General features: G+C 41.9%; 3 protein-coding genes across 5 annotated transcripts; 1 reads left to right on the plus strand and 2 right to left on the minus strand.

The window, feature by feature from the left end:
- Positions 1-1,635: 1,635 nt before the first annotated feature.
- On the minus strand, positions 1,636-3,587 carry LOC109869394 (PRA1 family protein 2-like). Its single transcript, XM_020459510.2, has 3 exons — positions 3,370-3,587; positions 2,906-3,123; positions 1,636-2,772 (listed from the first exon to the last, which is right to left on the minus strand). The coding sequence occupies exons 1-3, from the start codon at positions 3,552-3,554 to the stop codon at positions 2,633-2,635; spliced, it is 543 nt and encodes a 180-aa protein (XP_020315099.1). The 5' UTR covers positions 3,555-3,587; the 3' UTR covers positions 1,636-2,632.
- Positions 1,645-9,311, minus strand: LOC109869395 (mitochondrial import inner membrane translocase subunit Tim17-B). Its single transcript, XM_020459512.2, has 7 exons — positions 9,048-9,311; positions 8,137-8,236; positions 7,978-8,041; positions 7,633-7,761; positions 7,330-7,440; positions 2,906-4,753; positions 1,645-2,772 (listed from the first exon to the last, which is right to left on the minus strand). The coding sequence occupies exons 1-6, from the start codon at positions 9,071-9,073 to the stop codon at positions 4,680-4,682; spliced, it is 504 nt and encodes a 167-aa protein (XP_020315101.1). The 5' UTR covers positions 9,074-9,311; the 3' UTR covers positions 1,645-2,772; positions 2,906-4,679.
- Positions 9,119-16,548, plus strand: pqbp1 (polyglutamine binding protein 1). Of its 3 annotated transcripts, none has more exons than XM_020459508.2 (7): positions 9,119-9,481; positions 9,702-9,769; positions 9,855-9,966; positions 10,109-10,209; positions 10,453-10,635; positions 10,747-10,804; positions 16,126-16,548. In XM_020459508.2, exons 2-7 carry the CDS (start codon positions 9,703-9,705, stop codon positions 16,289-16,291), a joined length of 687 nt encoding a protein of 228 aa, XP_020315097.1. In that variant the 5' UTR covers positions 9,119-9,481; position 9,702; the 3' UTR covers positions 16,292-16,548. The 3 variants fall into 3 exon arrangements, with proteins under 3 accessions (XP_020315097.1, XP_020315098.1, XP_031659250.1); XM_020459509.2 differs by having other exon boundaries at positions 9,356-9,459; positions 16,126-16,547; XM_031803390.1 differs by having other exon boundaries at positions 9,357-9,481; positions 10,456-10,635; positions 16,126-16,547.
- The last annotated feature ends 589 nt before the right edge of the window (positions 16,549-17,137 follow it).

The raw sequence follows: 17,137 nt of genomic DNA on the forward strand, positions 1-17,137 counted from the left end.
TCAGTTGTTATTGTGCGACCAGGCAGGATGTACAGTCATGGCCAAAAGTTTTGAGAATGACACAAATATGAATTTTCCCAAAGTCTGCTGCCTCAGTTTGTATGATGGCAATTTGCATAAACTCCAGAATATTATGAAGAGTGATCAGATGAATTGCAATTAACTTCAAAGTCCCTCTTTGCCATGCAAATTAACTGAATCCCCCCCAAAAAACATTTCCACTGCATTTCAGCCCTGCCACAAAAGGACCAGCTGACATCATGTCAGTGATTCTCTCGTTAACACAGGTGTGAGTGTTGACGAAGACAAGGCTGGAGATCACTCTGTCATGCTGATTGAGTTCAAATAACAGATTGGAAGGTTCAAAAGGAGGGTGGTGCCTGGAATCATTGTTATTCCTCTGTCAACCATGGTTACCTGCAAGGAAACACATGCCGTCATCCTTGCTTTGCAAAAAAAGGGCTTCACAGGCAAGGATATTGCTGCCAGTAAGATTGCACCTAAATCAACAATTTATCGGATCATCAAGAACTTCAAGGAGAGTGGTTCAATTGTTGTGAAGAAGGCTTCATGGCGCCCAAGAAAGTCCAGAAAGCTGTGGGATCGGGGCACCACCAGTACAGAGCTTGCTAAGGAATGGCAGCAGGCATCTGCACGCACAGTGAGGCAAACACTTTTGGAGGATGGCCTGGTGTCAAGAAGGGCAGCAAAGAAGCCACTTCTCTCCAGGAAAAACATCAGGGACAGACTGATATTCTGCAAAAGGTACAGGGATTGGACTGCTGAGGACTGGGGTAAAGTCATTTTCTCTGATGAATCCCCTTTCCGATTATCTGGGGCATCCGGAAAAAAGCTTGTCCAGAGACGACAAGGTGAGCACTACCATCAGTCCTGTGTCATGCCAACAGTAAAGCATCCTGAGACCATTCATGTGTGGGGTTGCTTCTCAGCCAAGGGAGTGGGCTCACTCACAATTATGCCTAAGAACACAGCCATGAATAATGAATGGTACCAACACATCCTCCGAGAGCAACTTCTCCCAACCATCCAGGAACAGTTTGGTGATGAACAATGCCTTTTAAAGCATGCTGGAGCACCTTGCCATAAGGCAAAAGTGAAAACTAAGTGGCTCGGGGAACAAAACATTGATATTTTGGGTCCATGGCCAGGAAACTCTCCAGACCTTAATCCCATTGAGAACTTGTGGTCAATACTCAAGAGGCAGGTGGACAAACAAAACCCCACAAATTCTGACAAACTCCAAGCATTGATTATGCTAGAATGGGCTGCCATCAGTCAGGATGTGGCCCAGAGGCTAATTGACAGCATGCCAGGGTGGATTGCAGAGTTCTTGAAAAAGAAGCATCAACACTGCAAATATTGACTCTTTGCATCAACTTCATGTAATTGTCAATAAAAGCCTTTGACCCTTATGAAATCCTTGTAATTATACTTCAGTATTCCATAGTAACATCTGTCAAAAATATATAGACACTGAGGCAGCAAACTTTGTGAAAATTAATATTTGTGTCATTCTCAAAACCTTTGGGCACGACTGTATCTATTCTTCGAATTTGATCGTTAAATCGAATAATTTATAATAGGCTGATTGCAGAATAACATATTGACAAGATATTGCAGATGTAAGGTATATTATTTAGTAAATGAAGTGTAAATACATGTTGACAGCATTGTAAAAAAACACACATTAAGTCCATAGAAGGCAATGATCAAAGAAATATAAAATATTCTCAATTGAATAGAATTTTAAACAATGAAGGCAGACTGACATTAATGTTCTTGGCACCAAATAATGAGTGGGCAGAGGCATAAATAATCTCGGTAAACATTCTTGGAATAATAAAATCATAGAAGTAGAATTAATTATATTTCTATGCAAAGCATACAGTTGTTCCACTGTTGCCCTTCCATCCCAAAACACATTTAAACTTTCAACTGCATTAAATTGCAAAACCCAACAATAGTGGAAGATGTACAATAACACAAAAAGCAGTGTGGTCAGGAATCACAGAGTAGTGACTCATCAAACACCTTTAGGTTTCTATGTAAAATCATGTTTTGTAACCATAACACTGGCGTTAAATTGCATTTTTAAAACCATCTTATTGTAGCACTTACAACACACGTCTGTTAGGAGGCCACGTTTACTTCTCAGCGCAGATTTTCAGCGCACAATGTCTTTTTACAAATATTTTTCTGAGGACACAATGTAAACTCTATATCAGGAACTTGTCAAGGGGTGCAAAATGACTTACATCGCAGGGGAAGAACCCACATCAGTTAGTGTGTGCATTACATAGGCCAAATAGATTCCACAGAATTTACAATCTGTTACACCACCTTTGTGACACTGAGAAATCATAACAATCATTACACCTTTGCTTTACTTCCCTCCTCTCTTCCTCTACTTTTCATGCACTCAGTATGAGGCCTCATTCCATTTAAGTCTCTGGCACCTACCCCTGTGATTACATATCTGGGCAGGACAGGATATATGATGGAGCTTAGCTTCATCCATTCCTTTCAGATTTGGGCATACCAAAGGAGCAAGAGGCAAGAGACTGAAATAGAACAGGGCACATATCTCCTTTTTTCCTCCTCTCCTCCCCCTCTAAGATCCAGCTTCCTGTTCCTGTCCTAGTGACTCCAATAGGAGCCCCATAGGTGTTCTCTTCAAACCAATGCTCTCCAGCTTGTTCTCCAACTTGTTCTTGAGGCTCCGCAGTCTAACAGAGGCGTGGATCAATATCACTGTAACAGCGATAGAGGGAAAGAGAAAATAGAAGTCAGGGGTATAACAAATGGAGAGGGGGAGAGAGAGAAGTATATGTTTACATTGTGTCAACAAGAATGGGGCGAGGTGAAAGAGAGAATAAATACTAACATAAGATGGGGAAGGCTATGCCGAAGAGGAAGACGGCCACTCCCCCAAGCACTGTGAGGAAGAGGTAGCTGGCCCCCAGAATGGCACCCAGGGCCAGGGACGGGTGGTTCCGGCGGAACCGCCTGATGGGGGCCTGGTTCTCTGCTGCCCATACAAACCCCATGAATATCAATGTCACAACTGTGGCCCCCAAGAAGAGGTTGAAGGGCTGGAAATAACTGTCAGACCAGGAGGGATATAGAGATGGCTGATGTTAGTTGACTTTTCTCTATAGGTTATAACTCATTATGTCCCATTGGACCATGAATCCAATACAATGGCGATTAGCTAATATATGATTATGGAACATGGACCCATCACACACCCATATCCACAGAATTTGTGATGACTCGTACTACAATACAAAAGCAGCTAACAAAAGCAGCTGTGCTTGCATTCAGAAAACGACCACGTCAGAAACTTACCCTACTATTCCCAGGATGGTCAAAAACGAGACGAAATAGTTGGACTGGTAATACAGCAAGTTGTTTATGATCCGATTGTTCCATCTCTCCAGATTACGAATATCTGGCACGGCGAATTGAGCCGAGCTCAAAACAAAATCATCTAAGGTTCGGATAGGCGGCGGCTGCACGTCCATTTTTTCCATGTTCAATCAAATAACAGACCACATCTCCCATAATTCAAAGCATGGTAGGGGGCGTGTTCGGTTAGGATAATCAACTGCCCCCATATTGCTGCGTACTTGATTGCATCAGAGGGGATGGATTATAAGCCATACAGAATCAACAATTTAATATTTTTTTTCTCCAGTCAATTACACTGCTAACTCTTATTTTCTGCATCATAAATAAATTAAAATCAACAAATATGGCATTCTATACATTACATGTCACATGTTTTGAATGACAAAATAATATCTAATTGTGTCAAAAACCTTCTCCATCTCAAGTTTTATGACCATAATAACAAATAAAGAGATGGAGTAGGAAAGTGCTCTGGTTCAACAACGTGGATAGACCTTATAGTGCTTAGGCTTTGGAAATGTGTGGGCATGCAAAGGGAGCGAGGTAAACAGCGGAGCAGAACACATGAGCATATGGACACGGCCTTCCATTCCAGCCTTCTGAGTTTGCAAATGGAATCAAAAGATAAGTGTGTTTGTGATGTGACCCTGAATCCCTACCGTTATAATAAGCCTCACGGTTATGAAAGCTGCCATGAGGAGAGGAAATGGAATGATAGTGCAGTTCTCCTCCCTCAGTGCATTACATTTTACAAGCAAAATCAATTACATCAGTTTTGAACAGCATTGATTTTGTCACCCCTGACACTAACTTCTAATCCTAAATACAGTCATTACATACTCACACGTACCTGTATTAATGCCTATTCATGTTTAGCTACCCATTCTATTTCTGTAACTGCAGTTATTCAGCACCAAAAGTCTTAGTCACCACAAAATGCTGGTTTTGTGCATAAATGAATCTCATAAAGGTGGGTATAATTCAGGACCAGTCAGAAGGAACACTGGTGAACCAGTATACACAAACATATTCATAAACAAGTGACTCAAATAACCTGTAATCTACCCCTGAGGAATAATAATAAAGTGCATCTATGTTCTTATGACCATTGGGAGGATAGAGGCTGGTTCAGGGTGAGGTTGCTTACACCAGTGAGGTCAGGTTTCAGAGCACCCCTCTCCTCTCTAGTCTGAGATTGTCAGTTACAGTACGCAGGGCTGTAGCTAGGCCCGGCAGCTCCATGGAACCTACTGGGACCCAGTCTGCTGTTGGCTGGCATCCTTAGGAGGAAGCTGGCTGGGGTCATCCACAAAGGGACTCGCTGGATAGGAGAAATAACCATATTTCAACTGTGATAGTTACTGCTGTGTGGGGTATTTCAGAAGAATACAACTAGGGTTGTGACATTCATTCAATTCCCAACTAAATGTACAGTACCAGTCAAAAGTTTGGAAACACCTTCTCATTCAAGGGTTTTTCTTTATTTGTACTATTTTCTACATTGTAGAATAATAGTGAAGACATTGTTACTATGAAATAACACATATGGAATCATTTAGTAACCAAAAAGGTGTTAAACAAAATATATTTCATATTTGAGAGTAGCCACCCTTTGCCTTTATGACAGCTTTGCACACTCTTGGCATTCTCTCAACCAGCTTCATGAGAAATGCTTTTCCAACAGTCTTGAAGGCGTTCCCACATATGCTAAGCACTTGTTGGCTGCTTTTCCTTCACTCTGAAGGAAACTCTTCCCAAACCATCTCAATTGGCTTGAGGTCGGGTGATTGTGGAAGCCAGGTCATCTGATGCAGCACTCTATCACTCTGCTTCTTGGTCAAATAGCCCTTACACAGCCTGGAGGTGTGTTGGGTCAAACCAGATGGGATGGCGTATCGCTGCAGAATGCTGTGTAGCAATGCTGGTTAAGTGTGCCATGAATTCTAAATAAATCAGTGACAGTGTCACCAGAAAAGCACCATAACACCTCCTCCTCCATGCTTCATAGTGGGAACCACACATGCAGAGATCATCCACTCACCTACTCTGCGTCTCACAAAAACATGGCGGTTGGAACCAAAAATCTCAAATTTGGACTCATCAGACCAAAGGACAGATTTACACCGGTCTAATGTCCATTGCTTGTGTTTCTTGGCCCAAACAATTCTATTCTTTTTATTGGTGTCCTTTAGTAGTGGTTTCTTTGCAGCAATTCGACCATGAAGGTCTGATTCACACAGTCTCCTCTGAACAGTTGATGTTGAGATGGGTCTGTTACTTGAACTCTGTGAAGCATTTATTTGGACTGCAATCTGAGGTGCAGTTAACTCTAATGAACTTATCCTCTGCCGCAGAGGTAACTCTGGGTCTTCCTTTCCTGTGGCGGTCCTCATGAGAGCCAGTTTCATCATAGCGCTTCATGGTTTTTGCAACTGCACTTAAGAAACGTTTAAAGTTCTTGAAATGTTCCGTATTGACTGACCTTCATGTCTTAAAGTAACGATGGACTGTCATTTCTCTTTGCTTATATGAGCTGTTCTTGCCATAATATGGACTTGGTCTTTTACCAAATATGACTATCTTCTGTAAACCACCCCAACTGATTGGCTCAAAGAAATTCCACCAATTAACTTTTAACAAGGCACACCTGTTAATTGAATTGCATTCCAGGTGACTACCCCATGAAGCTGGTTGAGAGAATGCCAAGAGTGTGCAAAGCTATCATCAAGGAAAAGGGTGACTACTTTATAAAATATATTTAGATTTGTTTAACACTTTTTTGGTTACTACATGATTCTATTTCTTGTTCTTTTTTTTTCACCTTTATTTAACCAGGTAGGCTAGTTGAGAACAAGTTCTCATTTGCAACTGCGACCTGGCCAAGATAAAGCATAGCAGTGTGAACAGACAACAGAGTTACACATGGAGAAGAAAAAAGACACAGTAGAAAAAAAAGAGAGTCTATATACATTGTGTGCAGAAGGCATGAGGAGGTAGGCGGATAATTACAATTTTGCAGATTAACACTGGAGTGATAAATGATCAGATGGTCATGTACAGTTAGAGATATTGGTGTGAAAAAAAGCAGAAAAGTAAATAAATATAAACAGTATGGGGATGAGGTATGTAATATTGGGTGGGCTATTTACCGATAGACTAAGTACAGCTGCAGCAATCGGTTAGCTGCTCAGATAGCAGATGTTTGAAGTTGGTGAGGGAGATAAAAGTCTCCAACTTCAGCGATTTTTGCAAAGGCGGCCAAATGAGGTGTTGGCTTTAGGGATGATCAGTGAGATACACCTGCTGGAGCGCGTGCTACGGGTGGGTGTTGCCATCGTGACCAGTGAACTGAGATAAGGCGGAGCTTTACCTAGCATGGACTTGTAGATGATCTGGAGCCAGTGGGTCTGGTGACGAATATGTAGCGAGGGCCAGCCGACTAGAGCATACAGGTCGCAGTGGTGGGTGGTATAAGGTGCTTTAGTAACAAAACGGATGGCACTGTGATAAACTGCATCCAGTTTGCTGAGTAGAGTATTGGAAGCTATTTTGTAGATGACATCGCCGAAGTCGAGGATCGGTAGGATAGTCAGTTTTACTAGGGTAAGTTTGGCGGCGTGAGTGAAGGAGGCTTTGTTGTGGAATAGAAAGCCGACTCTTGATTTGATTTTAGATTGGAGATGTTTGATATGAGTCTGGAAGGAGAGTTTACAGTATGTGTTATTTCACTATTATTCTACTATGTAGAAATGAGTAAAAATAAAGAAAAGCCCTGGAATGAGTAGGTGTGTCCAAACATTTGACTGACCTGACTGCACTGTTTATTTGACTGCATACAGAGTTCAGTCAAATCAGGCTTCTACAACGGTTCCAGGGCTGTCTCTAAACATTACTTACGGTTTTGAAACTGCTGTGCGGTGTATCTGGTGAGAAGGATCCCAAAGCCCTCGATCAAGGCCAACAGGATGCCCCCCATCATGGCCGACCCCACCATAGCCAAAGGCCCACCTAAGGAGAGCACAAAGCCAACAGTCAAGCCCTTGAGCTAATCTGACTTTGTTGGGTGGGTGGGGCAAGATGGTCAGGCAGGAGGTGGGGATGGCCTCAGATCAGAGGGTCTTGAAAAAAAGATGAAATATACTAAAACGGTTACATCTAGAATAAATGTTTTGTCAAATGAATGTTTGTCTCAACACTCACTGCGTGCAGCCAGGACTGCCCCAGTCATCGCCCCACTAGTTATAGAGTTCCAGGGGTCCTCTTTCCCTCGAATACGGACCAGGCCACAGTCGATTGTAGAGAAGAGTCCACCCCACACAGCAAAGCTACCTGCAGGAACATCACACACAGCGTTAGTGATATATAGGGCTGGCACAATTACTGTATAACGTGTAACCGACGGTTATGAATAAAGACCATCATGAAAATAAAATAACCATCATAACCAGCTGACTGACGACGGGACGGCCGGCATTCGTGATGATGAATGGTGTTTGTAATGTGTGCAGTACAAGAGAGAACTACTGTAAAGACAGTGACCCTTACCACCGATCTGTGGAGCTCTTAATCTCACAGCATTGGCGCTACCTTTTAGTCTGTGCCGAAAGCCCTGTGCAGAGACGGAGACATTGCTTTTTCGATCACTGTTCTTATATTCATCTTAAAATATCTTTCATAAGCTAAGACAGAGTCTTTCAAACTCACCACAGGAGCATTCCGAAAGCCCTTGACTGACTGGAACACCCCTCCGCCAATGGCCCCCATGGTGAACGCACCACCACAGTCATCTACTATTCTCCAGGGACTGAGAAGTGTGTGTAGGGGCCATGGGTAAACAGACCACAATACAGATATTAACGAGAAACCACTTGTCTATCTATGCATAGATATGTAGGCCTATTACTGGTATATAAACGATTTACCTAATATACTGTAGCGACCCGCTTGGACAGTTATGTGCCTGTGTTCTAATGTGTGGTTATCAGGGCACGTTTATCAGTTTGATCTGGGTTTGGCGGATCCAGCATACCAGTCCCCCTTGCTGTCTGCCAATCAAAGGAATACCTGGAATGTTTCAGTGCCAGGCATTCTTGTGGTTGGTGGAACAGCAGAGGGCAAACAGTAGCCTGTGTGAGTTCTGGTTAATAAAACGTTCAATTTGAAAATGCGATCCTCTGTTGTGGACATTCTTTCATGTATGATCTATCAAGGTCTTTACAATACTATAACCATCTACCTAATACTAGTTAATAGTAATATTAGTTTTTTGTACCTCAAACTTCCACATCCTTAGACAATGTCTAGCGAGCTAGCTATGCCTGGCTAGATGTAGCTATGTTACGCAACTTGTTTAGCAAGCTAGCTAACGATAACTTACTGCTAGCGGACTAAACTCCACTCCATGGTGAAGGAACTTCGTCAAAAACTTCCTTCACCATGGATGGAGTGGAGTTTAGTCTGATAGTTAGCTATAATTCAACCATCATTTGCGTAATGACTCGGACATAAATGGCATAATAACCATTATGGTAAAGCAGAAAAGTATGTTGGCTAAAGAGAGATAGCACCAATATTGACAACTGTCTACTTAATTGTCTGTCTGAAATGTACTTCACCAAGGTTCACGGGCATATTCTTCCATGTTTGTTGTTGCTGTCCGTGCTATGACGACATATTTCTGAGACTAATGCCACGATCGAAACAACTGAGACTGGGAAAAATCGGAATTACTACTTCAGGGCGTTCAAAACAACTGGGAACTCGGAAAAAACGAGCTCCGATTGGGAAAAATCAATTTGAACGGTCATTCAACTCGGAATTCTAACTCAGGAACTCTGGCCTTTTTCTAGAGCTTCGACTTTCAGACCTGAAGACCACTGACGTCATGATTTGACCTCGTATGTTTCCGAATTCCCAGCGGTTTTGAAAGCGGCAACCGATTCCCTCCCCCAACTAACGACGCAATCATTGTGCGCTTGGGCTGTGTGACTGGCTGCTGGATAGATTTCGCTCCACATCTGAACTAAAGTAAGGACACATTTGGATGCAGGTAATTATAAACTGGTATTCACATTTGATTACATTAACGTTTTCCCTATACAGCTAATTTCGATTGGCTGAAAACGTTAGTTAGCTAGCCACTAACGGTCAGACGCGAGTGAGGTAGCTAGCTACACGTTAGACAATAGTATTTATGGCTAAGTTAGTTAGCTAGTTTGGGGCCATCGACTCAACGGGCTATAACGGTAATCGTACATTTTCTCCCGTAGGATGCCTCTGCCCCCGGCGTTACTGGCTCGCCTAGCCAAAAGAGGGATTCTTAAGCACTCAGATCAAGGTATGGCTACAACAACAAAACAAAAAAAATTACTCACTGCAAAAATGCTAGCTAGTAGCTAAAACATTACACTTCCTGTCTCTAGATGCGGATGAGGAGATCATTGCTGAGGACTATGATGACAACAATGTAGATTATGAGGCCACTGCCCGTGAGAATTTACCTCCCAACTGGTACAAAGTATTTGACCCTATTTGGTAAGCACTCTTTCAGATTCTCCACTAAACATGTAGATTGCACAACACCTATTGGGTATGGCTAGTGGACAGCAGCTGTTATGGAGTGATTTGTTTTTGGTTGTGGACTGACTTTAAAATTACATGCATTTTGTATCCTTAGTGGTCTGCCATACTACTGGAATGTGGAATCTGACCTAGTTGCCTGGCTGTCCCCAACCGACCCCACATCTGTGATAACCAAAGCTGCCAAGAAGTCAAGGGGTAAGAACAGTCCTAGCTTGACCACCCAGTAGAGCGGAGACTGTTTCATGTATTCAGACTCAGTATTTAGGATGGATTTGATTCTGACAATCTTGGTCTTGCTGCTGCTCCAGTTTCAACTGTTCTGCCTACGTCTATTTTAGGCTGGGTTTCTGTATAACACTTTGCGACACCGGCTGGGGTAAAAAGGGCTTTATAAATACATTTGATTGATCTTACTAACTCAAATATTCCATCTTACAGCAGAGGTTGGGGAGGACAGAGGAGAGAGACAAATTGAGAAGCCAGACAGAGAGAGGGAGCGAGAGAGGGACAAAGATCGGGAACCAGAAATGGAGAGGGAAAGAGGGAGGAATGACGGGAGGGAAAGAGACAGGCGGATGCAGAGGAGAGAAGACTTTGCCCCCTACAGCAAGAACAAACGAGGTAAAGATTCATAACATTGCATCTCTTGCTCAAAACAAATATTGCAACCATACCCAAATCAAATGGCTTATGTACACTTGCTAACAGGTTTCTGTAAACTATATTTTGCAGGGAGGAAGGATGAGGAGATGGACCCAATGGATCCCAGTGCTTATTCTGATGCTCCCAAGTAAGGCCACTGACCCAATCATTCATTGCTACCTTTCCTTGCATTGTGAGCTTCATGTCCATTGTCAGAAATCCCTGGCACTCTTTTTCTCCTGCCCTGTATGTAGGGCTGCGGTGGTCATCAAATTATGTCAACCGGTAACTGTCATGCAAATAACTGCCCGTCTCACGGTATTGACCGTTAACTAACATAAACACATTTAGCATAGCCTACAAGCCACTGATCCGGACCTTTGGAACAACTACATTTTAAAAAGTGTTGTCAATCCATTTAATATAGCCTACACCATCACAATAAACCCATTATTTATTTCCATTTAATATAGCCTACACCATCACAATAAACCCATTATTTATTTCCATTTAATATAGCCTACACCATCACAATAAACCCATTATTTATTTCCATTTAATATAGCCTACACCATCACAATAAACCCATTATTTATTTCCATTTAATATAGCCTACACCATCACAATAAACCCATTATTTATTTCCATTTAATATAGCCTACACCATCACAATAAACCCATTATTTATTTCCATTTAATATAGCCTACACCATCACAATAAACCCATTATTTATTTCCATTTAATATAGCCTACACCATCACAATAAACCCATTATTTATTTCCATTTAATATAGCCTACACCATCACAATAAACCCATTATTTATTTCCATTTAATATAGCCTACACCATCACAATAAACCCATTATTTATTTCCATTTAATATAGCCTACACCATCACAATAAACCCATTATTTATTTCCATTTAATATAGCCTACACCATCACAATAAACCCATTATTTATTTCCATTTAATATAGCCTACACCATCACAATAAACCCATTATTTATTTCCATTTAATATAGCCTACACCATCACAATAAACCCATTATTTATTTCCATTTAATATAGCCTACACCATCACAATAAACCCATTATTTATTTTAGGCAGTTCTAAATAAATATTATATAAAGAAAACGTAGCCTATTTCGGAAGAATAACATATTCTGAGTCATCCTTATGTTAGGCCTTGATCTGGCTATGCCATATGGCTGTGGGCTACACTAGTTCATTTAGCAGGCAAGATTGCTTATACTTCCTGTGGCATTATTTTATAGTAAGAACAATAAAATTGAACATCGCTAAATAAAATAGAAAGGATATTTTTCCCAAATGATTTCCGAGGGACTGCGCACATATATTGGAATTCCACATGAGAAAGGTTGCCGACTCCTCGTATAGACTATTTACCGGCAATTTCTGGAGAATAATGGCAGAATCTGCAAATGTCAGCAGGAGCGGGAGGAGAATAGTTGGGTCAGGTTCTTTTAATTATTTTTTAAACTTCTGGTTATCAAGATCTATCTACGTTTCTGGTGCCCTCTTGAGGCATCAAACCGTAAGCTTAAAGCATCAGACGAGCTCAATACATTTAGTTGATTTTATTAAAACACGTAGGGTGTGTCTATATATAGACAAATACACTTTACAAATACGTGCAGGCACTCCGTATTGCGTTGTGCATAAGACCAGCCCTTAACTGTGGTCTATTGGCCATATACCACACCCCCCCCCCCCTTGCCTTATTGCTTTATTTTATAGGAAGTAACTGTAAAAGTACTACTGGTGATATATGTAATGTGGAATTGATATACACTAACAATGAAACAAACAATTCACACGATTAAGTTATCAAACAATGAATGTGCACAAATTGGCAAGAGAGAGTGCATTTTGGAGAGAGTTGTGCAACGGAGGTCAATCTGACATCTGCATCGGCCATGCAGCATTTACACTGATATGGCCTCAACAAGTCAGGGCATTCATACTTCTTGCGCTTCACGGGGCAGTGCAGAGCTGTTGTCAAGGAAGTGAGTTTGTGTTTATACAGGATGTACTGCCCCCACCTACCATCAACCAATCATGTTGATGCGGTGCTATACAGTGCCCTCTGTATTGTTACAATATTAGGGAGGCGCATGGCGATGCACTACAGAGCTCTATTTGGCCTCTGGAAACTCACAATGGCGTCACAACCTCCATATGGAGCCTCCGACCACATTTTTGAATCAACAATAACGGGGTTTTTGGTCTAAGCCTCCAATGGATTCATTCACTGAGATGGGCACAAATATATACAGTGCATTAGGAAGGTATTCAGACCCCTTGACTTTTTCCACATTTTTTTACGTTACAGCCTTATTCTAAAATTGATTCAATTGTTGCTTTTATCTCATCAATCTACACACAATACCCCATAATGATAAAGCAAAAAAATCGCTTTTTGCAAATGTATAAAAAACAAACTGAAATCACATTTACATGTGATTTACATTTACATTTGGGGCGGCAGGGTAGCCTAGTGGTTAGAGCGTTGGACTAGTAACCGGAAGGTTGCAAGTTCAAATCCCCTAGTTAAATAAAGGTAAAATAAATAAACATAAGTATTCAGACCCTTTACTCAGTACTTTGTGGAAGAACCTTTGGGAGCGATTACAGCCTCAAGTCTTCTTGGGTATGACACTAAAGCTTGGCACCGAAGCTTAGCACACCTGTATTTTGGGAGTTTCTCCCAAACGACAAGTGGGCTGTCATGTGCCTTTTGACTAAGGACTGGCTTCCAACGGGTCACTCTACCATAAAGGCCTGATGGTGGAATGCTGCAGAGATGGTTGTCCTTCTGGAAGGTTTTCCCATCTCCACAGAGGAACTCTGGAGCTCTGTCTGAGTGACCATCTGGTTCTTGGTCACTTCCCTGACCAAGGCCCTTCTTCCCCGTTTGGTCAGGCGGCTAGGTCTAGGAAGAGTTTTGGTGGTTCCAAACTTCTTCCATTTAATAATGGAGGCCACTGTGTTCTTGGGGACCTTCAATGCTGCAAAAATGTTTTGGTACCCATCCCCAGATCTGTGCCTCGACACAATCCAGTCTCGGCGCTCTAGATACAATTCCTTCAACCTTTTTTTGCTCTGACATGCACTATCAACTGTGGGACCTTATATAGACATGTGCCTTTCCAAATCCTCTCAAATCAATTGAATTTACCACAGGTGGACCACAATCAAATTGTAGAAACATCTCAAGGATGATCAATGGAAACAGGATGCACCTGAGCTCAATTTCAAGTCTCATAGCAAAGGGTCTGAATACTTAAATAAGGTTTGTTTTTCATTACATTTGCAAAAATATCTAAAAACAAGTTTTTGCTTTGTCATTATGGGGTATTGTGTGTAGATTGAGGGGGGGGGGTAATTGTATCCATTTTAGAATAAGGCTGTAACGTAACAAAATGTGGGCAAATGGAAGGGGTCTGAATACTTCCTGAATGCACTGTATGTGTGGAATTATTTTTTTATTTAGAATGACCTACAAAAACTATGTGTCCATCCATAGCCTGTACTTGAATGGAGGAAGCGCTTACCGCAGTTACATTTGTAATATGCCAGGTAGGCCACACCTGTTGTAAAGCGGATTAATGTGCTTCATTTTAAGAATTGAGCAATAGATATAGCAGCATGAGAAAGCTGGGATCCTCTTTTTAAATAGTGGCCAGTCAAAACAATTTTACACGCGATAGTGTAATGACTTGGCTTAAAAGAACACGTCTCACTAGGCTCTGTAGGCTATGGGCTTTCCATCCCTGTTCAGGGGTCCTAGGTCAAATAACTAAGCGCAGCCTATAGGTCACTTTAGTTGTGATACAAACCTTTTCCAAACATCTATGCCTAGGCTAGCTACAAAAATGTAAAAAATACACGCTGGGAAAGTGATAGGTGAGAATATCAATCAGACTATTCTCAATTTAATATTGTCCTTACATATACTAAATAATATATGTTTAAAATGAGTTATGATTTAGAATGGGTCATTATCATGGACCCTTTTGTGACCAATCAAATTTTATTGGTCACATACACATGGTTAGCAGATGTTATTGCGAGTGTAGCGAAATGCATGTGCTTCTAGTTCCGACAGTACAGTAATATCTAACAAGTAGTCTAACAATTCCACAACAACTAGCTAATACACACAAATCTAAGTAAAGGGATGGAATAAGAATATATACATATAATATATGGATGAGCAATGACCGAGCGTCATAGGCAAGATGCAATAGATGGTATAGAATATACATATGGGATGAGTAATGCAAGATACGTAAACATTATTAAAGTGACTAGTGATCCATTTATTAAAGTGGCCAATGATTTCAAGTCTGTATGTAGGCAGCAGGATAGCGAATGGAGGACGATTCTCCTGCAGTTCATTTTCATGCTAGCCAGGCATTCTTCTCCGGTTGTTTTTTACATTTATTTAACTAGGCAAGTCCGTTAAGAACAAATTCTTATTTACAATGACAGCCTAGACCGGCCAAACCCTAACGACGATGGGCCAATTGTGCGACGGCCAATCACAGCCGGTTGTGATACGGCCTGGAATCGAATCAGGTCTGTAGTGATGCCTTAGACTCGGGAGTGTAGCAATGTGCTTAATACTAGGAAAGTGGAAATATAGTGGTGTTGGAGGGCCAATTGGAGGCACTCTTTCCTCTGGTCAAATTTTTTTTTATCCCAGTGCCCCAGGGCAGCGATTGGGGACATTGCCCTGTGTAGTGTGCTGTCTTACGGATGGGACATTAAACGGGTGTCCTGACTCTGTGGTCACTATAGATGCCATGCCACTTATTGTAAAAGTAGGGGTGTTAACCCCGGTGTCCTGGCTAAATTCTCAATCTGGTCTTCATACTGCACCATCATGGCCACCTAATCATCCCCAGCTTTCAATTGGCTCATTCATCCCCCCCCCCCCCTCTCCCCTGAAACTATTCCCCAGGTCGTTGCTGTCAATGAGAACGTGTTTTTCAGTCAACTTACCTGCTAAAATAGGGGTTAAATAAAAAAGCCTGTGGGATCCTCTTATTAAGAGGCCATTAACTCAGTTATCATGCATAGCATATAGAAATATTGTTAAACATGGGCTATAGAAACACTTATTTCAGTCCATGCATCAACCAGCTATTAGGAGCTGGCTTTCGCCGCTCACTCTGAATGCCAGGGCTCTCATTAAGAGTTTGATTTGATTCCATTTTCAGTGACGTCAGTGATTAGAGGGACAATGGAGCTCTGAGTACCCGGCCATTAGCAAGTTTGGTAGGCTACTAATGACCAACGGCATTCAGAGTGCAGTGTTGAAGAAGCTTAGCTACCGTGACTCAATAGTCACATGGAAATTGAACTGCGGTCATGACTCGTAACACAGTCACCGTAACAGCCCTTCTGCATGTATCTAAAATGTATTTTTCCCCACACAGGGGCAATTGGTCCACTGGCTTGCCCAAGCGTAATGAGGCGAAGACAGGGGCGGACACCACGGCAGCAGGGCCTCTGTTCCAGCAGCGCCCGTACCCCAGCCCCGGAGCTGTACTCAGGGCCAACGCAGCCAATAAAAAGCCCCCCAGTGACGACGACGACGACTGACCACAGGGGTTCACACTCGGCAGGAAACACAACTGTGGGCTCCTTGCCTGCTACGTTTGGAATGAAGTTACCTTTCTATTCTCAGTCCATACACTACATGGAATGTGAGACCCCTGCTGACAGAGCTTATCTGGTGAGGCGGAAACAAGTTGTGCTTCTGCACGTGTAAATATTGCTTGGTATTTTTTTGGTATGTCTGAAATGTTACCTGTAGGCTACCATTGATCATTTGCTAAATAAATGCTAAATGAATGACTTACGCTGTTTTTTTTTCCTTTTTGAAAAGAGGCTACATGTGCAATGCTATTGCAGTAAACATGGCAAATTAAGGGCATCATTCTGAATATTTGTATTACCATATATATATATATATATATACACAGTATATCACAAAAGTGAGTACACCCCTCACATTTTTGTAAATATTTGCGTATATCTTTTCATGTGACAACACTGAAGAAATGATTAATTACACTTTGCTACAATGTAAAGTAGTGAGTGTACAGCTTGTATAAGTGTAAATTTGCTGTCCCCTCTAACTCAACACACAGCCATTAATGTCTAAACCACTGGCAACAAGTGAGTACACCCCTAAGTGAAAATGTCCAAATTGGGCCCAAAGTGTCAATGTGTGTGGCCACCATCATTTTCCAGCACTGCCTTAACCCTCTTGGGCATGGAGTTCACCAGAGCTTCACATGTTGCCACTAGAGTCCTCCTCCATGACGACATCACGGAGCTGGTGGATGTTAGACCTTGCACTCTTCCACCTTCCGTTTGAGGATGCCCCAGCTATGAATTGTAGCTCCCCAGTCCCGGCAGCACTCATGCAGCCCCTGACCATGA

Source organism: Oncorhynchus kisutch, linkage group LG24, assembly GCF_002021735.2.
Source record: "Oncorhynchus kisutch isolate 150728-3 linkage group LG24, Okis_V2, whole genome shotgun sequence".
Lineage (NCBI taxonomy): Eukaryota > Metazoa > Chordata > Actinopteri > Salmoniformes > Salmonidae > Oncorhynchus > Oncorhynchus kisutch.